A 24,227-nucleotide genomic window follows, 5' to 3' on the forward strand; every position below is an offset into this window, starting at 1 on the left:
ATACCAGTTAAGTTCAGGACCATATGTTCACTAAGGTAGTGTTAGTAGTGACTCTTTAAGTTTTATATTAATATCAGTAACTAATCAACATAACCAACGTAGGTAAGGACTATATGTTGACTCGGGAAGTGTTAAAATGTACTCTTTTGGTGGGTTAAGAAAATCTGACTAGTTTTGGCTAATTTGTCAACTGGGTTGACCATTGTAATTTAACACTACATAAGTAACACTACCTTGGTGGACATACAGTTAACTAGTTATTAACGATTAACCTGTGTTAACACCTAAAGAGTCAATTTTAACAGACATGTGGTAAATTATTTAACGAATGAGCTAATTTAATCAGTTAAGTTCAGGACCATATGTTCACTGAAATAGTGTTGGTATTGACTCTTCAAGTTTTATATTAATGCCAGTAACTAATTTACATAACCAGTGTAGATAAGGACTATATGTTCACTTGGTAAGTGTTAAAATGTACTCTTTATGGGTAAATTAACACCGGTTAATTGTGTTAATCAATTTACTTAGTCAACCAATGTTAATTTAACAATAAGTACATTTTAACACTTACTCAGTAACCATATGACCCTTATCTACACTGGTTAATTATTTTCATTAGTGATTTAGTTAACCACTTGCCAACTGAGAAAGTGTTACAGATTACTCTGTTAAATTAACACAGACTAATTATGTTTCTTTGTTAACTATTTTTCCACTGAACTAGTGTAAAATGACCACTGCTTGGTTGTGTTAATTAGTTAACCATATAGATAGATAGATAGATAGATAGATACTTTATTCATCCCCGAAGGGAAATTCACATTTCCAGCAGCATCCCTTCGCTGAGAACAGTACAATAATAAAGCCAAAAGAATACAATATACAAATACCCAGTGTGACATGCAAATGCCCACTGTAGCGTGTTATATAGAGTAACTAAATAGTGCTACACAGAATACATATTGCAGTAAGATTCGGTAATATCCAATGTAGGTGGTGTGGTTTAATGTGGGCCTTTACTCTGCCGGGTGGAGTTAAAGAGCCTCATGGCATGAGGAAGAAAAGATCTCTTCAGTCTGTCCGTAGTACAAGACAGTGACAGCAGTCTGTCGCTGAAACTGCTCTTCTGTCTGGAGATAATGCTGTGTAGTGGATGCGATGGATTGTCCATGATTGACCTCAGCTTTTTCAGTGCTCGTCTCTCAGCTACTGTTGTTAGGCTGTCCAGCTCTTTGCCCACAACAGAGCTCGCTTTCCTAGCCATATGTCTATGTACCTTGTGTCAATCTTTACTCTTTTAATGTTAAATTAATCCGGATTAATTATGTTAATTAGTTATGCTTGTGTGCCCTGGGGCAGTGTTAAATTCGGCTCTATAAGGGCTAAATTAACATTGGTTATTTTTTTAGTTAACTAAGTTGACTTTAATTTAACACTTAAAGAGTACATTTTAACACTAACTTAATGTTAAATCAACCCAGGTAAATTGTGTCAATTAGTTATGCATGTGATCCCAGGGGCAGTGTTAGATTCGATTCTATAAGGGCTGAATTAACATTGGTTATTTTTGTTAATTAATTAACTAAAATGACTTGTTTTAATTTAATACTTTAAGAGTACATTTTAACGCTAACTTAATAATTAATCAACCTGGGTAAATTGTTTTAATTAGTTATGCATGTGTGCCCATTCATAACTAATTTGACTCTATAAGGGTTAAATTAACATTGGTGATTTTTGTTAGTTAACTAAGTTGACTTGTTTTAATTTAACACTTGAAGAGTACATTTTAACGCTAACTTAATGTTAAATCAACCTGGGTAAATTGTGTCAATTAGTTATGCATGTGTGCCCTGGGGCAGTGTGAAATTCGACTATAAGGGCTGAACTAACATTGGTTATTTTTGTTAATCAGTTAACTAAAATTACTTGTTTCAATTTAATACTTAAAAAGTACATTTTAACATTAACTTAGTGAGCACATGGTCCTTATCTAGAGATGTTAATTAAGTTAGTTATTTACCCATATGTTTACTAAGGTAAAGTTAAAATTGACCCTTTGTGCTTTGAATGAACACAGGTTAACTTTGTTAATTCATTCATGAGTAACTTGGTTAACCAAAGTTAAGTGAGTTGATTCTGAAATGTAATGTAGTATTTTTGTTGATCAAATGAATAAAAACAATAAATAAAATGCAGTTCTGCTAGATGGCGGATTACTTCATTCAAGCTGTGATCTGGCTGTCCCCACAACAGCTATCTTAAGGTCACAATTAAAGAATTTGATTTTAATTGTCGTTTTTTTTTTTTTTAATTGTTCAAAATTTGTCTCGATGGGAGCGCTCTCGAGCTGCTGCTGCTGCTTCTGCAAGAACATTTTGTTCCGTTGCAGAAGCTCGGAAGGCACATGTTGTCCATTATTCCTTTGACTTCTAACCACCTACTCTCATTCAACTTGTACTTGCAGCATGGCATATGTAAATATCTTTTATGTACCGGTGGATATATTTATTTGCAGAAGCAACACTATCTCTAGTAGAAAGCAGATTTTGGCCTTTTCAAAATGCCAATTTGTAGCAAAAAACAATGTCAAGACTACGGCTACTAGACCGATTTGGGTTTTTTTTATGGGGCGGCAGTAGCTCAGGAGGTAGAGCGCTCGTCTTGGGATCAAGGGATCCCAGTTCGAATCCCGGCTCGTCCGTGTTACATGTTGAAGTGTCCTTGGGTAAGACACTGAACCCCTAATACCCCCAATAAGCAGGTTAGCGCCTTACATGGCTGCAAGGCCGCTATTGGGAAATGTGGAGCACTTTGTAAAGCGCTTTGGGAAGTCATTGACTTGAAAAGCGCTATATAAAATGCAGATCATTTTCATTTTTCAGGGTTGATGCAGAGGATTAGTATTAAGTAGAGGTAATAACCGATATTTTTCATTTGCTGCCAAAGCTTATAAATTTGGCGTAAGACATTTTTTAACAATGCAAAAAAAAAATCCAATAGAACTTTAAAGGCTGTCTGAAACATTTTACAGTAAATCAGTTAGAATTTCAAGTCAAGTCTTGTTTTTTGTGACGCCCTTAATCACAGAGAGTCTCAAAAGGCTGCACAGAAAACAGATTATTGCAAACCACAGACTATTATGACACCATCCCCTGATCTAAAACCAACACGAGGGCAAATGATACACATATTATCAACATAAAATATAGATTATACATATGCTATAGAATAGAAATGTGTTTTAAGCTTAGATTTAAACATTTCCACTGAGGTTACAGATCTAATCTCAGGGGGAAGAGCATTCCACAGCTCCGGGGCTCAAAACGAGAGTGCTCTGTGGATTTCTTCTTGGCTCTTGGGATCACGAGTAGACCAGCATTTTCAGAGCGAAGGCTCCGGACCGGAACATAAGGGAAAATTAAATCTGAAAGATATGAAGGAGCAAGTCCTTGTGATTTTGTATACTATCACATCTTAAGCTAACAGGGAGCCAATGCAGGTTAGCTAAAATCTGGGTCATGTGATCAAACTTACTTGTCTTAGTTAAAAGCCTCGCTACAGAATTTTGTACCAGCTGCAGGCTCTTGATTTTGGACTTAGGGATTTCAACAATATTAACATGACTAGCCTAAATCTAAAATGTCAGTACTACCAACATGACGTGAATTAACTTTAAACAAAAAGTGCATTCTTAAGGTTTCTTTTTTCTCTCGCTGAGGTTTTGAGTTTTTCCTTCCCCGCATGTTGGTTTAAGATCAGGCGATGGTGTCATTGTAATCCTGTGCAGTCCTATGAGAATTTTTTTGTGATTAAGGGCTATACAAATAAATGTGACTTGACTTGAAATCCCAACGGAGATCACAAACTGAAAAGTGTGGTTACTCCTGTTTAAGAGCCAGATTGACAAAGTAATATTATGGTAACAGCTAATCACTTAGACTTCCACTTTAGCGTGCTTTTTATGCTCTCTATCAATTACAAACACACACTCGATTGATGAACTAATGTTATGTTAAGAGCTAATATATCAGTCTCCGCCTGGACATCCTTCCCTAAAACAAGTTAATAACACTTTTTAAGCTATCTCTTAATCACACCGCGGACTTTTAAAAATCTCAATATTATCAGCGGTCTTGAATCACAGGCATGTCAGGACTCAGGAGTTAGCAGAGCTGCCGCTGTCTCATCCACTCTAATTTTATATTTCCTGCTACAGTGACTCCGCCCCTGGTCGCCTGTCCAATCAGAAGGCATGGGGTGGGTAGCGTGTGAGACCAAAGGCAGAAGAGAGGGAGAGAAAGGCTTGGCTGTATCTGAGCCTCATTAATCGGGCCGTCGAATAAATGCCAATAGTGATATCCGTCAAGTTCCCGGATGTTGGTGCCGATAATCGGCCCGCCCTATAATCAGTCGACCTCTAGTCAGTACTAGAGCTAAGATTCATGGCCCGAGCCCCAACCCGAACCCGAACCCGAGGCAATTTCGGGCCGGGTCGGGCCTGAAATGTCAGTCATACGGTCGGGTCGGGTCGGGTTCGGTCCTGCTTTTTTTTTTTTTTTTAATTAATTAATAATTATAAATATATGTTCATTAAAAATATATACTTAAACTATGTATGGATACTAGACCAAGGAATACTTGTTATAAAATAAATAATTTGGATAAAACGGAGAAGGAGCTGTAATTGCTTTTAACGGAGCCAGAGCATGCTCTGTGCACGTGACGTGACGTGAATGCTGTCCTCTTAATAATCTTCCCCTCCGCAAATTCGCGTGATTTTGGCCTGGTATCCCCGATATGGAGTCGGACCAACAAGAAGTTAAGGATAAACTCAAGAGAGGAGAACTGACGAGGAAAACGCACTCTGGTAAGAGTTTTAATAAGCGTTTTATATAGAATACGATCGCTTTTGTCGGAAGTGTACATTGACGTTGGTGACATTTTCATCCGCGTTAAAAAACGCAATTTGCAGAATAAAATCACGCTTTATTGTTTAAATAAACGCGTTATATAGACTAGGATCTCCCAATTATTATAATTAGCTCGCTTTATTGTTTTAATAAGCGTTTTATATAGAATACGATCAGGGGGGGGGGGGATTTGCATAGGAGTCGGAAAAGGGCACAACACGTCAACACCCCCTCAATGATAGTGCCGCGCTAAAATCTTAAGGACGTACTACTACTGCTGCTGTGGATTATGGCCCAATGATCAAGTCGTCAAAATGACGGACGCCCTTAAATGTTTTCGCTACCTCAAAAAAAAAAAAACGTCAATGACAGATTGTCGCTTAATGTAACATCTGCAGTGCAGACACAGAAATATAAAAGATGTAAATGTTTATACAGTTTTATTTAACTTAGGCCTAGATGTTGTAACAAAAGGCAGAGTTTAATTTGTTATCATAAATCACCCCTCCTTATAAATAAAATATGTAATTTCGGCCCCCCTCGGGCCGGGCCAGCAAATCCAGTTAATTAGTCGGGCTCGGTCCGGGTCGGGTTTAATACCCCTCGGGCCTGCGTCGGGCTCGGGTGCTTTTTTTGGGCCCGATCTTACCTCTAGTCAGTACGGTGTTTTGTTCTAGTCTCCCTTATCCCAGTACCTCTTCCCACCTCGTTAACAGCTTGTGTGCATTTAGCTCAGGGGGTAGAGCGCTTTTCTTGGGATCAAGAGATCTCAGGTTCGAATCCCGGCTCCTCCGTGTTATATGTCGAAGTGTCCTTGGGCAAGACACTGAATCCCTAATGCCCCCAATAAGCAGGCTGGCGCCTTGCATGGCTGCATGGCTGCTATTGGTGTGTGAGTGTGAATGGGTAAGTGTGAAGCACATTGTAAAAGGCTTTGGGAGGTCTTCATTGACTTGAAAAGCGCTATAGAAATGCAGACCATTTACCATTTTCCATTTACAACTTTAAGGAAACTTTCGTAAAGATCTGCCGTTGGCCTGAGAAGTGATCTCATAATGTACACACAAAATAAGATTTAAAAAAAATAATTTATATTTAAAAAAAAAAACAACAACTCTCGGATAGTGTACAGTAACAGAAGAACAGGGGATCTTCAGAATTCAAAAACATTCATCTTCTTTAACACAAGCTCAAGTATGCATCACTGAAAAATATTGTTAAAGGACTGAATAGATGTAAATGAACAAAATATTAAAGAAGGGGGACTTAGGAAATGTTGGAACATAACCTACATCTGACCAAACAAAACATGAAAGTAGAAGACACAAAAACATTCAAACACCTAAAAAGTGCTTTACAGATCCAATTCGATTTAATTTGTAGGATTTTGTCGTTAAAAACAAAACAATGCGGAAACCTTTTTTTAATTTTTTGATGCAACAAAATTAATTCTATGTTGCAATCAGCCAAACATAAGTAGAGGAGCAGGTTTTGACTTGACTTGAGTAAGCACTAACTAGCTCTAACTGAACCAAACATGACAGGTTATGCAGGATGGGTGCTCACGCATCAATAGAAAAATGAATGAGAGTGCCAAGACAACTACACTATGAAAAAGTGTTGAAAGATAATGTTTGAACCCTGGCTCCAATTGAACAAAACATTAAAGAAAGCTACTGCAGAATATGTAATAACACAACGTAGCTATAACTGGGCAAAACATGAAAATAAGACGACGGAGTATATGAGCTTACAGGTGAATAGAACAATAACAAGAGTGCAAAGATGACAAGACCATAAAAGATATGGTTTGTATCTCTAAGTGGCTCCAACTTAACAAAACATGAAATAAAGACAATGCAGTATACAGTATGTTTGAACTCAAACTAGCTCTTACTGAATAAAACATTAAAAGAAGATGACGCAGGATATGTACTCGCACGTGACTAAAACAAAAATGAGACTGCCAAGAGGAAAATACCTTGAAAGATAATGATGGAACGCTAACTGGCTCAAACTGAACAAAACATGAAAGGAAGACAATGTAGGATATGTTGGAACGCAAACTAGTTCTGACTCAACAAAATGCGAAAAGAAGACGACGCAAGATATTTATACAAGTGGATAGAACAAAAACACGAGTGCCAAGACGACAAACCCGTGAAACACAGTGTTGGAAACTGGCTGTAACTGAACAGAACACGAAATTAAGTTTTTTTGTTTGTTTTGTTGTTTTTTTTTCTAGAAATGGCAAAATGCTTCTGTGATGTAACAACTTCATTTATTGTTACTCACCAGAGTCTGAATTTGAATTTAAATCCACATGATGTCATCTGTTCCCCGGCTGCCAAAATTCATAATTTATCAAAACAATTTGGCTTACATTAGCAGTGCATTTTTCAGCACGCCGGGCTGTTTGTCTTCCGCATCGACGTAACGTCGATGGCAGAGAGGCTTCTTCGAGCGCACAGCTGGCTGACAATTTGCAGCTGGAGAGCAGACCGGGTAGAAGACGGCAGCTGGAAAAACGAACACAATGTTCTGGACCCGACCGGGGGCTTGAATTGAACATGAAGACGTTTTCTGAGCAAATGTTTTCCGAGTTCTCGCAGTCGCTTGCCATGGAAAGGAGTACCGGACCTTGGGTCGTTTAGTACGGGGCTGCATGGGAAAAAAATATAAGTTCCGTAATTTTTTTACTTATTACAGGGTTCGTACGGGTGCTTAAAATTCTTGAAAATACTTGAATTTTAATGTTGTGTTTCCAAGGTCAAGAAAATGCTTACATTTTGGGTGTAGTGATTTAAATGATTTCACTTGCCGTGTTTCCTAGCTGTCTGACTTGATAGATCACGCTTTTTAATTAAGAGAAAAATGAAAAACCATGCATAAAAATGACGCAGATTGTGGCTTTTTCGGCTCTTTTGGCTTCCAAACGTCTCCTGAGATATTTTTTTTTCGTGATACAGCATGTCACAAAAGTGAGTACACCCCACACTTTTCTGCTGAGATTTCACCATCATTTTAAATTGAACAACCTAAAAAAACATCGCTTTTAAACAATTAGAATAGAATAGGTAGAATAGAATAGAATGTACCTTTATTGTCATTGTTACAAAATGGGTTAACATATTGTGACAACGAAATTGGGCATGACACTCCAGTTTTACACATTCACAGTAAGGTATGAGCCAAGAAGATAAAGGAACAGAGAAGATAAGGTTATAAAACAAGGGGCATAAGGCTATAGTTATAATTTACACGGTATTTACACAAGAAATGTCGGCATGTTACATACAGTGTTATCGTGATACCGTTGGTATCGTAAGGGTTGTGCAATATTGCATTTGGTGCAAAGTCATCATAGTGCAAAAAAATAGTCAGCATATGCATTGGTGCAAACATAGACATCATAGTGCAGAAAAAAGAAATGGTCAGACATTGTGCAAGGTGAGCAGTAAACGTAGTGCAGTCGACATGTGCAAGAACATAGACATAGCCTAAATCTAAAATGACAATTAAAAGTAGTCTGTGTAAAGCTTGTATAGCAGTGTCAATTTATTTCCGCCCTCAAAAACCCATAAAATAGCCATTAGTAAACCATGGTAACAAAAGTGAGTACACCCTTAAGTTAAAGTTCCTGAAGTTTAATATTTTGTGTGGCCACCATGATTTTGCAGACACTTGAATCTTTCTGGCAATAGTTTTCTCCAGAGCCTCACAAATTGCCACTGGAACGCTCTTCCACTCCTCAATGACAATATGACTGAGCTGGGGGATATTCGAGTTCTTGTGCTTCTCCACTTTCCACTTGAGGATGCCCCGAAGGTGTTCTATTGGTTTTAGATCTGGAGACACGCTTGGCCAGTCCATCCACTTTACCCATAGCCCCTTTAAAAAAGCCGTGGTCATCTTAGAAGTGTATTCGAGGCCATAGTCAGAATGAAACATTGCCTGCGACCCAGTTTCTGGAGGGAGAGGATCATTCTCTGCTCCAGTTTTTCACAGTAAATTCTTGAGTTTGTGTTTCCCTTAATGAAATGCACCTCCCCACTTCCAGTTGCACTCATGCAGCCCCAAACCATGACATGCTTGACTTGAGGCACGACACATACATGTTTGTACTCCACACTTGGATGCCGAAACACATCTTTCACACCATCTGAGCCAAATCAATTCATTTTTGTTTCATCAGACCACAAGATATCTTTCCTGCAAGCCATGGCCTTTTTTGACAGACTTCTTTTCATTGTGTCAAAGTGATGTTTCTTAAGTGATGTTTTATTAAAAATTATGATGAAATATCTGCCAAAATATGATGAGTGTACTCACTTTTGTGACATACTCAACAGTATATTATCAATAAAAATAAAACATTATGCACACATTGTTTCGTAATTAGTAATTTCATATGTTTTGCCCCTGCAAATCCCTAAAAAAAACATATGAAATATAAATTAAAATACTCGCAGATATACAAAACAGTTTTAGATTTTTACACACCGAACAGATTCGAAGACCAACAATGGCGCAAAATCCCTGAAAATGCATAACAAAAAAACCATAAATTAAAACTATTAAATCTTTAGTGCTATTAATAAATGATAAAATGGGAAAAAAATCTATTCTATTTTAACCAGTTTAGACACAGACTTTCTAAAAAAAATGCGCATAAAATATAAATTGAAATAAGTAAAACAAAAACAATTGATCAGCAGTCTGGAAGTTTAAAAGATTAAATGCACTCTCCTTCGGAGCAATCAGGATCAATGAAATGAGTCCAAATTCGACTCAATTCTCTGCTTTTTACCCATACAGTACTTTCTTTTCTGTCTTGCAGCGCATGCATTTTTGAAGCTGAATGGCAGAATTTTATGTCAGTTTATAGCAGCCCATTGACACATAATCATTGTAGATTATAGAAAGGAACAGTGCAAAATAGCACAAATAATGTGCTAGCAACAAGATAGCGACTTCATTTTAGTCATATAAAAAAACAAAAAAAGTTATTTTGATCGACGTTGGATTTCTACCTTTGAAGGTATTGTTAAAATCGAAAAATTGACCTTGAAAGTGCTTTAAAAGTCTTTTAATTCTGCCATGAGAAGGTGGATGAACCCTGTACAGGATTTAATAGAAAGAAAATAAATTTATTTTTTCCTTTGCTTATTATTGTATTTACTTACTACAATACGTTCACACCTATTGTGAACATTAGAAAGATAAGTTTCAATGATTTTTGCTATTGATTCGGACATTGATAGTGAACCGATTTGCTACAAAATTTTCCGTTGATTTTTGTTTAATATCGTTTTATTGACGTAGTTGCTTCTGCAGTCTCTGCTTGTAGCAAAGCACCACCGATATTTATTTTATCTTCATCTCAATGACAGTTCTTATTCTAATTCAGGGTTCAGCAACCTTTTTTGGTGTGGAGTGCCACTTTTATTTAATTTTACACCAGTCTGAATATACAACATGGATATACATTGATATTGTATAACTGACCAATTTATCTTCCACTATTCTTGTTCATCAACAAATTAAAAATGACTGTGAGTAACATGTGGAAAGGCTTGTAGACATCCATGACTTCAACTATTCTTCTTCAATAATGAACTACGGTCAAAATCAAGTGATATGGACAGCTACCATACGCTTCATCAATTAAATCCTATTTTAGAAACTATCAAAACTTGAAACACACACGCACACCTTTAATATATTCGCCATCAGTAAATGGTTTGCCATGCAGTGAGCAATGTGATAGCTTGCTTCAGTGGTGGCGTTTGTAGCATTGACAAATGTTTTCAGGGTCTGTGTTTGTTTGCCATACCTGGACACAACGCGTTTTAATGTCTTCGCCTTTCTAGACTCGTCCTTGAATTCATGTTCATTTTTCGTCTCGTCATGACGCTTAACACTTGACGTGCGAGGTACAATGCTCTCGAGGCATAAGGCACAAACAGCACGGTCATTTTTTGTACAAAGCCTCAGTCATCTGACCACACTGGCTGAAAAGAACGAGATTTTTCACTGGAGGAGCTGTCGTGATTTGTTGATTTATCGCGCACTTGTGTTTCCGTGGGTGGGTTAAAACACATATCGGAGGGGCGCTAATGTAAAGCCTCTAAATAACACAGCGCACAACTGAAAATGTCTAAATGTCATCTAAAAATGAACATGAAAAAAACAACATTATTTTGCCGTGCGCTCGCGTGCCACTGGTTAACCCCACGCGTGCCATAAGTCGCCGACCCCTGTTCTAATTCTGAACGATTCGTTCGGAATTTTCAAAAACCCAACCGTCGATCCCGCTCGGACTATTCCCCGCATGTAAACGTAGCCATTGATGAAATGCCTTAAAGGCGTCTGGAAAATGGGGCAGTGCAGAATGAGAGGGTGAGGATGAAAGCCACCGCAGAGCAACCGGTATTTAGCGGCTTGATGGCACGCTGCTCCTTCTCCGTTCTGGTGAAAAAAACGGACTCCGCTTGGCCACCCTCGTGCACAAAAACAAAAACCGATCTTTCCGTTTTTTTTTTTTTGCACTAAAAATCTCCAATAAATGTCTTTCTTTTCCACGATCCTTTTTCTCTCCTCTGCGCCAGCTCCAAGAAGTGGCAGCAGACAGGCCATATAAGGAGCGCTTAGATCATCGGCCACACCGTTGGTAAAACAGAACCATATGTGTGTTCTGGGTGTTTGTGAGCAGCGCTATAGCAAGAGCGGCTAATTACAACCACGTGTGGAGCAAGGTCGCCCAGAGAACGGGAGCTTGTTGCGAATGGACACGGTGAAGGTCATGTTATATGCTTGTGACAATTCCATAAGAGAAGGTTCTAAGGAAGAGTGAACATTTGGACGCATCATGCAACGGTCCGCGCGCTTCGGTATTATCCTCTGATGGCTTAAGCAGAAATTGCTCTGCGTCTTTCTTACACAGCTGGTGAGGAATGTGCAGATGTTTCCTTTCGGGGAAGGAGCGAGGGCCGCCTTCTCATGCACTCAAAGTCTCATTTGCAGCTCTTTGTTAAGAGCCCCCTAGGTGATTTTTGTGTCTACTGTGCACATGACGAGGATGGAAGATGTTAAGTGCTCCTGGTGAGATCATGGCTTGACTTGGGAGAGGATGCCAGCAACTGAGAGCTACGTGTCCTCTCGCAACCTGGGCTGGGTCGTTTTCCTTTCTTCTTTGTTTCACTGACCTCACGAGCAACATGGACCTTCCGGGAGTGGAACTGATTCCAGTCCTCTCGAGTCAAAATTCAGCTATGACACCAGATAAGCATGGAAACGAAGCGCTGTATTTGGTCTAGGACAGGGGTCAGCAACCTTTTCGGTGTGGAGTGCCACTTTCAAATTTCCTTGTAAATCAGTGTGCCACACCAAGATTCATGACTCGCACAACAAGTTTTTTTATATCCAACAGAGCTGTCATTTTACCCCAGTCCACATGGATGTACATTGAAATTCAGACCAATTTTATCTTCCACTATTCTTTTTCATCAATCAACCAAGAAATAGTAGTCTAGTCCCCCTGGCCATAAGACTGTTAAATGGTCAATCTAACATATACTGGTAGTTAACCTAAATCTAAACGGCTGCTAATTTGACTTTTTGCACTACTGGCAGTTCTTTATAGCTTGCCACTCCTTGCACAATTGCTCTCTGCACTATTGTACTTACAGCGTTATTGTTACAGTGTTAATGTTACTGTTTACCTGACTTGTTTACCTGACTGCCCATTTTGCACATCTGGTTAGCTACTCCTCTTGCACTATCGGCACTATGGTAAAATACTATACGTAGCCATAATACAATACAACTTTTACTTATATCTGTACATTCAAGGAAACTGGGCGGGTCAGATGTATCGACATTTCGTTCTGTATACACGTGTACTAGAATGACAATAAAGTAGATCTGAATCTGAATCTGAAGAAATGAATGTAAATAACAAGTGGAAAGGCCTGTAGCCATCCATGACTTCAACTTTTTGCCACAAGAATTAACCAGAATCAACCACTCTTCATTAACAATGAACTACAATCAAAAAACAAGCGCTATGGACAGCTACCATACCATTCATCAATGATATCTTGTTGCAGAAAATATCAAAACTTGAAATAACAGCAAAGCAGAAGGCACACACGCGTGCACACGCATACACGCAGGCTTCTTTAAAATATTCGCAATCAGTAAATGGTTTTCTGTTCTTTGCTATGCAGTGAGCAATGTGATAGCTTGCTTCAGTGGTGGTGTTTTAGGCAGTGACAAAGGTTTCCAGGGTCTGTGTTTGTTTGCCGTACCTAGACACAGCGCATTTTATTGTCTCCACCGTGTCAGACTCATCCTTGAATTCATGTTCATGTTTCGTCTCGTAATGACGTTTAACACTAATAATGCATAAAACAGCACGGTCATTTTTTGCACAAAGCCTCATTCGTCTGTCCACGCTGGCTGGAAAGAACGAAATGTTTTCGCTGGAGGAGCCGTCGTGATTCGTTCATTTATTGCTCGCGTGTGTTTCGTTGGCTGGGTTAAAACACGGATCTCTCCTCCTCTCCTCAGCACCGCGCAAACACACACTGACACACGAAGCAGAGGAGGAGCTAACGTAAAGCCTCTCAATAACACGGCACACAACTGAAAATGTCTAAATTTCAGGTAAAAATGCGGATCTTTAAAATACAATCATTATTATTTCGCCGTGCGCTCGCGTGCCACTGGTTAACCCCTCGCGTGCCACTGCTGGCACGCGTGTCATAGGCTGCCGACCCCAGGTCTTGGAGGTCAATTCTTATTTCCTTTTTTTCCTAATAAAAATACAGTAGAGCCCCGGGATACAACGAGAATTACAAAATTAAATTGCCGTTTAGCAGTGTAGAAACCTTTGGTCATTAGCTAATGCCTTCCACATCTCCGGTATCCCAGATAAATACATTAAAATAAATAGAACTTATGTGTAATATACATGTATAGAATAAATAACATTATAATTAGATATACCGTATTTTCCGCACTATAAGGCGCACCTAAAAGTCTTAATTTTTTTCAAAAGCTGACCATGCGCCTTATAATACAGTGCGCCTTATATATGGCTCAATGGTGTGTCGCAAAGTCTTGCAACTAATGCAACAGCTGCCGACTAGATTTTCCCCCGAACGTGAAGTAGTCCGCGGTGTATGATGGGATTTATATACCGGCGTTTCATTGGCTGACCAATGTGTCAATCATCATTTGAATCGATCACTATTGGCTAAAGTTATTCGGAGGTAAAGGGGGCGGATCCTTTTTATCATTTACAGGCTCGGATAGGCTAAAGGGGCAAAACAAACCCTGCAATTGGCCGAAAAATATGTGTCAATCATCAGTTGAATCGATCACTACTGGCTAAAGTTATTCGGAGGTAAAGGGGGCGGATCCTTTTTATCATTTACGAGCTTGCATAGGCTAAAGGGACAAAACAAAGCCTGCAATTGGCCGAAAAAGATGAATGTGAATAGCAAGTTTGGTTGGTTGTCTACGGCATAGAGAAAGCATGTTTTACTATTCTGTATTTGTAAATATTTTATTCTCCTGGATTTACTACACTCACGGATATAAGAGGACCATGGTTGCACATTATTATTGAACGCAACGACTTCGGTGAGCTACTCCGGCTATATATTTTCCCAGTATCTTGTTTCAGAGTGATATCGATGTTCCTGTGATGGGTCTTTTTTTAAATTAAACTCAATTCCAAGTATTTATTGTCATATGCACAGTAAAGTTGCGAGCGAAAAAGAAAACAGAAACTAAGGAATGGTTGGCATTTCTTGAATCCCAAGACTTTAACCTTCCGAATGATATTTGGAACGATGCATTTGAGTGACATCGTACGGACACCGCATCCGCACGCGTCTACGACACGTATTTGCTTCTTTGCAAGCTTTGGGAATGTTAAGGGGGTAAGAAGTTAGACTGAACTTGCATTAATCGCCTCCTGGTTTTTAATAATTCTTCCGATTGTCAATTGATTCCATTCAATCGTGTGCCTTCTTCGTATTTATTGATAATCCTAAGGTTTGTTCCCATGCTTACGGTGTTTTTGCTTTTCACTTTAGCGCCACTGCATGCCTTGGGATCCATATATTATTGAAAATACACGAAAATAGAGGTGGGCGATACAACAATATTAAATCGTGAAGGACTTAAGCAAGATGGCGATCTCGAAAAATGTTAAGATCTCTAGATTTTCTTATATTTTTGCAAACACAACCACAAGCTGTTAGCACCATTGCACTCCTAGGAATCCATATATTATTGATGGTAACACACGACAGTAGAGGTGAGCAAATTGACAATATTAAATCGAAAATGACTTAAACAAATTGGTAATCTCGAAAAATGTTGAACGTCTTTGATTTTCGCAAGCACAACTAAAACTTGTATTAACAAATAGCATACGTTTGGTGGCTATCTTTGCATTAGCTGCTAGCATCACTTTAGCAGTTGATTCTACTTAGTTTAGCAGCTCATGCTAGTGCAATGCTACGATCATGAATGCTAGCATCCTTGCAATAACGCCTGTTTTGTTCCACAGAGATCTTTCCAAGAATCGCATCTCCTCCCTCGATACGACTTTGCTAAATCGACTCCCGGGTCTTCGAGAACTGTAAGTAGAGTCGCCGTGTTTCTATGTAGCCGACGTCATTGGTGCGCGCTTCGGCCAATCGCGTGCTTGTTTTCCGTTCGGCAGATATCTGCAAGGGAACAAAATCACCATCGTGCCCAGAGGAGTTTTCTGTTGCAGCCCGTTAAAAGTCCTGTGAGTAAAATGTTGAGTCAGCATTTCCACAAAGTTCAGGTCGAGGAAGATGCAAAAATAATCATGTCTGCCTGTGTTTTTTTTCCATACGTAATGAAAAAAAGGGAAAGTGTGGTGGATGTTGATTGTGTTCTTTCTCTCCCCCAGTGATTTGAGTAACAACCAAATCGCAAAGATAGAAGAAAGAATATGCGATGACCTGTGCAATTTGACGCTCATGTAAGTATCTAAGATTGTCTTTCACAATACTGATTTAAATTTTTGATACTTTAGCATGCATTTTCCTTTAAGAAACTTAAATATAAATCAATAAATAACCATCACCCTGTCAATTACAGCACTTAAAAACAATTATTATTTTTAGGATAACGTTTTTATCGACCTACTGTCATGATTACCGATATGCTTCACCTGTGCCCGCTCCTTTGGCGCCAACTGCCTCAGACTCTGATTGGCTTCCTGTCCTTATTTAAACCCACTCCTTTCTGTCACCTGTTGTCAGTCCTTCTGCGAACCTCAGTTTACTTTAGGCAAGCCTTTTTCGACCCCGACTCCCACCTGTTTTTGCTCCCATCTTTTCCCCGGCTTTTACCCATTTTTTGATCCTGACCACGTCTACTCTCCTGTCCCGGCTTTCGACCTTTTTTGTACCCGACCACGTCTACTCTCCTTTCCTGGCTTTCGACTAATTTCCGACCCCGACCACGTCCCTGGCTACTGACCCGTTTTTCCGTTCCCGACCCCGCCATCGCTTGCCACGGAAGTCCCACTTCCGCGTTTAGAGCGACCTCCTTCCCGCGCCCAGCGATCACCGGATCGTGGGTGCAACCCTTTCCTTTTTCCAATAAAACTGAGAGAAAAGTAACACAAGTGGGTTATTATGTTTAGGTAATCGTGATAACGTTTTTTTTTACCTACAAGTGATAAATTGTCACTTCTGGAGATTGTTACCGATAACCAACAACATGCTCTATTTACAAAAAATGAAATCACATTCAAAATCGAATTCATTTTATGTGTGTCTTTATTTTGGTTTAAATTTCTTTATCATACTGCTTCAATAAACATGTATCCAAAAATAGAAACACTCGAGCTTGACTTCATCAATCAATCAATCAATTGATCAACACTTACTTTGTTTGTCTGTAAAAACTATGATATTGTTATGAGCACCAGAACGTTGACATTTAAATGTTGCAGAAATTGCATATGTGAAAGTATTTGACTTAGAAACATTATACAAGTGCTCCAATAGTGAATGGCACACATGCCTTGGATAAGACAAATACATCACTCTTTCTTATCAAATGGCATTATATTAGCTTTTCACATTAGTAGCTTAAAGTCAATACACAAATACCGATTATTACAGGAGAAAATACATTCATACAAAGTACAGAAAAGTGACATATTGTGTTACTATGAGCCTGAGAATTACTGTGCATCCCTGATTATTATTGAATGAATGAAAACTTTTTTTCGAATATTATAAAATAAAAAGAGGACAAAAACAATGACTCAACAACAAAAGGAATGTTAACATAACATGTTCGAAAAGGGGTAGTAAGAAGAAGATGCTTTTTTTCCCTACCCCTTCATCTTCCCTCTCAATTACATTTTATTGATAGCTCCTCCTTTGTTTCTAAATAGAACACAATCTCAAGGATACACATATTATATAGGTCAGATAGCAATAATTATAATAATAACGATAGTCACATATTTTATACACTAATCATCATAGTACCCATCTATTGACGTTATAATGCTACTAGTCACAAATTATCATTGTGACACCAATGATAATCACAACAATAGCAATAATAACAGTTATGATATAATAAAAATAGAAACAATAACAACAAATTTAACTATAGTTGTAAACGCAGTATTTCCAGCCTCTCGTATCACTCATACCCAATTTTCTTCATCTCTGTATTCTGCCAGTAATGTTTTTTTGTATTTAAATTTGAACAAGTGAATAGTTGGACATTTTTTGATCGCGTCTTGTAAATTGTTCCAAAGTTTGACTCCACACACGGTCACACACATACTTTTCCTGGTGGTTCTCACGTTTGGGATTTTGAATTTATGACAGCCCCTTAACTTAAAACTTCCCTCTTTCCGTTTTCTGCCACTGTGTTTTTGTTGACCTTTAATAGCAGTTGCGAAGAGAAAATGTTTTCTAAATCATCAAATTTTGATCATTTGGACTGCAGGAATAAAATATTTGTATGATCCTGATATCCTACCCTATGTATGGTTCTAATTGCACGTTTTTGGAGTGAACTTTTGTAATGATTGCCCCAGATTTCTGCACTATATGTTAAGTATGGCAGAACTAGAGAACAATATAACAAATACCTACAACCTGTCGTGGGTTCAAATCCAGCTCCAGACTTTCTGTGCGCAGTTTGTATGTTCTCCCCGTGCTTGCGTGGGTTTCCTCCGGGCACTCCGGTTTCCTCCCACATTCCAAAAAGATGCATTTCAGGTGAATTGGCCGGTCCAAATTGTCCCTAGGTGTGAATGAGCGAATGAGTTGTCTGTCCCTGTGTGCCCTGCGATTGGCTGGCAACCAGTTCAGGGTGTCCCCTGCCCACTGCCCGAAGATGGCTGGGATGGGCTCCAGCCCCCCCGCGACCCTAATGAGGATAAGCGGTACGGCTAATGAGATGAGATGAGATTGAAATGCTTTTAGATACCTTCGTTTGTATGTGTCTGATGTGTGTTTTCCAGCTTCATTTATTGTCTATTATGACCCCTAAAATGGTTTTATTATTATTAACCCGTGGCCTAAAACCTATCCTCATTCTTTATTTTTGTCCTTCACGCAGTGACCTAAGCAGCAACCCTTTCGAGTGCGACTGCAAGCTCTTCCATTTGGTCAACTGGCTGCAAGAGAAAGGCGTGCAAGTCCGCCGGGCCGACGCCATCCTCTGCCACCAACCCGCCGAGCTTCGAAAAAAACCTCTGCTTGAAGTCCGACTGCTCACCTGCGGTACGAAATAACAACGTGAAACAAGTTTTCCACGGAAACTTCTTGTTTGAATTCAAAGCTTTATATCTGTGTTTGGGAGGATTCACAACCTGGACTGTGTGTTACTAAGCGACCCCTCGTGCTGTAAAAATAATTAATTATTTGATTAATAACCGAAAACACATGTATCTCATAAAGATGATAACTCGTAGGTTTAGAGGTTTTTCGTTGTGTTACACAACTTTAAGAAGCTGACATTTTTGGACAACATCTTACTACTAAAGAAGCCTGAATGAGGATTCTTGCCAAGTAAGCTTGTCCCAGTGGTGCTTTTAGCACTTAACAGCCACTTAGGGGACACAGCTGAGTCCTGCATGTGAATGTCGTTGAGTCCGGTCATTCAGGCATCTTCCACATTTTTCACTGTTTCCTTCTCTAACCATTCATGTTTAGCACTGTGGGCTATGGCTCACAGCTAGCCACTATTATTACTGTGAGCTACTTATTGTTAGTTCCTCAGTGTTACTTGCCTTCCAGAGCTGCTCTTAATAGCAAACGTTGCAGATTTATGCAATTCAAGGATCTTCTCTTTTTTTCACTGCTTCATTCTCGAATGATTTATGTCAGCCACCACACGAGAGACTATGGAATTACGCTATCTGCTACTGTTTTCATGAGCTGTTCCATCTGAATAAAGCTTGCTAGTGTCAAGAACCAGAACAGGATCAGGACCCAAACGGGAAATAGGGAGTCATGCACGTTAGGCAGCGGTCTGGCGTGGAAAGACAGGAAGCCAGAGACCGACAAGATCGATACCAATTGCCCGAGCAGATATCGGACAGATGGGGTCAATAACGGACAGACATGATTGATATTGAAACAGGAAATCGAAATTAAACAGGACAAACTAGACAGGAACAAAAACTGGAGAGAATAATAAACAGGACAAAAATAGACGGGAACTAAACTGAAAACCGATATTAAACAGGTCAAACTAAACGGGAACAATACCAGACAGGAAATTCCAACAGGAACAGGACCGAGTCAGAACCCGCGTCTTGCAGGGGAGAGGTTCGTTGACGGACACTAAAGATGCTCCCCCGGGAGAAATTTAACTGATCATTGAAGGTCACCCCAAAAGTGTGTGTTTTGGATGTATAAAGGCTCTCCCTACTTAAATATGTTCACAAGGGGAGCCGATCCGAACGACCAAAAGTCGGCCTCATTCCAATACTACGTTCCCGATGGAAAATCACAACCATCTCGAAACCACTGTTCTTTTCTCAGGTGTAAATTACGCGGCTTGTCTGGAGGACAGCAGCGGAGGCGGAGGGCCGAGCGAGCTGGTCATCTTCTCGTCCTACACCCCGGGCAACTTCACCAGATGGCAGTGCAACAGCATGTGCTTCGCCGCCTCGCAGCGCTACGGCGGCCTGGGGGCCGGCCACGAGTGTCTGTGCAGTACCAACTCCGAGCCCAACTTCATCAGCGAGTCGCAGTGTTCTGCAGCCTGCACGAACCCCAGTGTCATGAAGGTGAGAATTGTGGTTTGGGATGTCCCGAGCCGGAAACTCTCAGATGATCGGTATCGGATGAAAAAATAATTGATTGTTTCATTAATTGTCAATCATCCATTGAAAGAAAAGGAGGTGGGAAAAAATAGAATTTTGTCTTTTTTTCATCCAGCGATAACTTCATGCATTCAAACCATTTTCATATAAATGGTAAATGGTAAATGGTCTGCATTTCTATTGCGCTTTTCAAGTCACTGAAGAGCTTTACAATGTGCTTCACACTTACCCATTCACACACACACTCACACACCATCGCTTATTGTGGGCATTAGGGATTCAGTATCTTGCCCAAGGACACTTCGACTTATAACACGGAGGAGCCGGGAATCGAACCTGCGACCCCAAGACTCTACCTCCTGAGCTAATGTCAACATTAATCTAAATATCACAGCTATAATTACTGTATTAGCAAAATTTCTGTATTGTTTCATTATTTTTTTAATGGTTATTTTTTTTTATTAATATATTTTTGTGGTAGTAGATTTTTTTTGTCCTTTTTTTTTTCTTTGTATGTTGTTTTTTTCATTTGTACTTCACTTAAGTCAATGTTAATGCCAACGTCACGGCTATATTTCTTGTCTTTGCTGATTTCTTTGTCCTTTTTCAATTTTTTTATTTGTATTCGATTGTTCATTTTTCTCTTTTTCTTTTTTTAGTATTGATGATGACAATAATAATTATTTGTACTCCACTTAACGTAAACAATATTTGGTACTTTTTTTTTTAATTTACTGTATTTAACATTAACATGTGCCCTGCGATTGGCTGGCAACCAGTTCAGGGTGTCCCCTGCCCACTGCCCGGAGATGGCTGGGATGGGCTCCAGTACCCCCCCCCCCCCCCCCCCCGCGACCCTAATGTGGATAAGCGGTACGGCGAATGAGAAGAGATGAGATGATTTTATATTTTTAGTCATTGTGATTTTTTTTTTTCTTGTATTCTAAATTAAAGTTAAATCATATAAATATCACTGCCATGTCATTGTATTTGCACTTTTTTTGTTTACTTTTGTTATTTTGTAATTTTGAATTTTTTTGAATTTTTGTATTTATTTTTCTACATTTGCAGATTTATTACTTTTATATTATTTTATAAATATTTATTTTGTATTTATTGTTTTTATGTACGGACCCAAAACATTTTTCACAACAAAAAACAGGATCCATTTATAGATAGGTACATTCATTTTTTTTAGTTGTTCAATGTGAATTATCAATTGTAATTCATACAAAAAGGATGTAAAAGACTACTTTGGGTTAATTTTGGCTGTTTCGTCACAATTTTGATAAAATTGTGCTTTAATATATACAAATAAAACAAGAAACTTTATAGTGTATATTTGTCTGTATGTACAGTGTATGACATGCATTTGAGAAAAGTGCAAAGCATTATTTTTATTTTGCGTTTGCACAAATATTGTTTTATCTGAATCCTTTGTTCTGTTTCCAGGAATGTGGCTGGACCCTGGCCCAGGACGTCTTTGCCGTGGACTTCTCCATTACGCTGACGTCCCTGAAAGTGCAAAGCGTTCACCACAGCATCGCTTTCACGGCGCTCTCCTCTGTCACGCCAGTCACGCTATCTTGGGATTTTGGCGACTCTTCGCCTCCCGTCAACACTTCGGGGACAGACGTCGCCACAGCCATTCATAAATATGCGCTTCCGGGAAAGTACGCCGTTCGCCTGACGGCTTGGGCTGGACACAAGGAGGTAGGGAATGTTTTTTTGTAGCGCTGTGGCATGACGGACTGGATTATTGACAGCAATTGGGAGTAACAGAATATATGTAACGGTGTTATGTCATTACGATATAAGAATATGTAATTGTGTTCTGTTACAATTACAGAAAAAAATGCGTTAACAAATTACAGTTACATTTAGTTAAAACAAGCATTACCTACTGTGGGAATACATCCATCCATCCATCCATCATCTGCACCACTTATCCTCAGTAGGGTCGCGGGGGTGCTGGATTCCATCCCAGCTATTTTCGGGGAGTGGGCAGGGGACACCCTGAACTGGTTGCCAACCAGTCGCAGGGCACACAGAGACAGACAACCCACTCGCTCATTCCCACCTCGGGACAATTTGGACCGGCCAATTAACCTGACATGCATGATTTTGGAATGTGGGAGGAAACCGGAGTGCCCAGAGGAAACCCACGCAAGCACAGAGAGAACATGCAAACTCCACACAGGAGGTTCGATCTCATGACCTCAGAACTGTGCCTCACACGCGCTAACCACTGCGCCGCCGTGCTGCCCTGTAGGAATACAAATGTATTTAAAATTATATTTCGTATACATAATGCACCGATAGAGAAAGTGTCAATCATATCAATCACTGACTAAAGAGAGAGACAGAGAGAGGTTAGGTTTTACAGACGACGTGTACGGGACAGTACCTGTTGCGCAGATTGTACAGATTGCTTGTTTGTCACTCAGTGTTAAAGGTAAAAGCACTTTTCTTTGTGTCTGTATTTTATGTCTCCTTCTATTTAGCACTCATTTTGTTGAATCGGCTTGCAGTTTCGTTTGGCTGCTAATGTGTGAGTGTATTTTGCACTGCCAGTGGAGTTGCACCCATTTGATGAGTTCAAGGACATTTAGTAAATTTGATGAATTGTCTTCTTTTTGTATTTTGCAGTTAATTGATTAAAATCCAATATTTGATTACTATATTGTTATATTGTGAGAATGTTCTCCTTTTGTTTTCCTTTTTCTGTTTTGATTGTTTTACTAGAACTCGTAATTCTGAATGTTTTCAAGAGGTTTGGCATTCCCAATTCCAATAATTAAAACTTGAGGTTTAATCCCAGAGTTTATTGAAAATTAAGAAAGTGAACACTTGGTGTGTTTAAAACAACACCGGGATCTGAATGTAAGCTAAAACAGATCATATCTTGTCTGATACGTGAAAAGGGGTGTTTTATTTTTGCGTGCTAAACTATACTATGCGGTTAAAATTTGAGCACTTTTATTGTAGAACCTTGGTTTCCTCCAATTTCTTTTTCAATGTTACAAGGTTCATTTATGGTAGACAAAAATTAGTATTTTATTTATATGGTTTATTTTGTCTTTTATTAGTGTATTTGTTTAGGAGTAATCCAAAAGTTATCGAAAGTAATCCAGTTACATTATGTCAATGTTATAGTATTCAGATTCCGTTAGTGATAAAACTTTTCAACAGGTATCAAGTCACTGCATCAGATTACATTTTTAAAGTAACCCTCCCAACACTGTGCATTGCACATTCTTAGGTGAGTGCACGCGGAGAAGTGAGCGTGGCGTTTCCTCCCAAGCTGGAGCTGCATTGCCCTTCCTTGGCTGTGGTCAATGAGAGCCTGGAGATCAGTCTCGTCAGCTGGGGATCTCTTGGCCTCGATGTCGAATGGGAGATCACCAGAAATGATGTGCAGGTTGCCAAAGGTGAGGAAAAACCAAATCAATCAAGTCCTGAAAAGCATGATATGCTAAATATATTGATTTATATTCACATTAAAGCTACGCAAGCTCCTGTCAGTCCAAGATCCAGATAAATAGTAAATGATGTCTGGCACTATAAGACGAAATATTTCCGAGTATTCCAGTGAGGTCAAAGCTCAAATTTTTCAACTGAAGCAAATTTGTGGAGGCGTCTTTTAAAGCCTCAGTTTTTATTATATGGCAACCTCTTGTTGTCTACAAATACCTCAATAATTTAAATAAAAGACCAGTGATTTAAATAAAAAGCAAAAAAAAAATGCTAAACGTGTTATTTCAGGATATTTGTGAGTATATGACGCAATTTTAATTCGAGAGGTTGACATGTTTGGCAGCCATTTGGCTACTACATAAGCCCGGATGAGCATTTTGTAGAGCTAGCTTACCTTCAACAACTGAGCTCGGCATGAGATGGTGGCCGAATCCCATCATTCAGGCCTCTTCCACTTATGTAAGCGCTGT

At 39.2% G+C, this 24,227-nt stretch overlaps 1 protein-coding gene across 1 annotated transcript in view; it reads left to right on the forward strand.

The window, feature by feature from the left end:
* pkd1a (polycystic kidney disease 1a) overlaps positions 1-24,227 on the forward strand; it is an 84,719-nt gene that overhangs the window by 1,856 nt on the left and 58,636 nt on the right. The window contains exons 2-8 of the mRNA XM_088341370.1: positions 15,505-15,576; positions 15,661-15,729; positions 15,877-15,948; positions 18,567-18,730; positions 19,997-20,244; positions 21,733-21,993; positions 23,543-23,711. Of these exons, the coding sequence (XP_088197496.1) occupies positions 15,505-15,576; positions 15,661-15,729; positions 15,877-15,948; positions 18,567-18,730; positions 19,997-20,244; positions 21,733-21,993; positions 23,543-23,711 (1,055 nt within the window). The remainder of the gene's footprint in view (positions 1-15,504; positions 15,577-15,660; positions 15,730-15,876; positions 15,949-18,566; positions 18,731-19,996; positions 20,245-21,732; positions 21,994-23,542; positions 23,712-24,227) is intronic.

The sequence above is a fragment of the Urocampus carinirostris genome, chromosome 8, assembly GCF_059441175.1.
Source record: "Urocampus carinirostris isolate Australia breed hairy pipefish chromosome 8, RoL_Ucar_1.0, whole genome shotgun sequence".
Classification (NCBI taxonomy): domain Eukaryota; kingdom Metazoa; phylum Chordata; class Actinopteri; order Syngnathiformes; family Syngnathidae; genus Urocampus; species Urocampus carinirostris.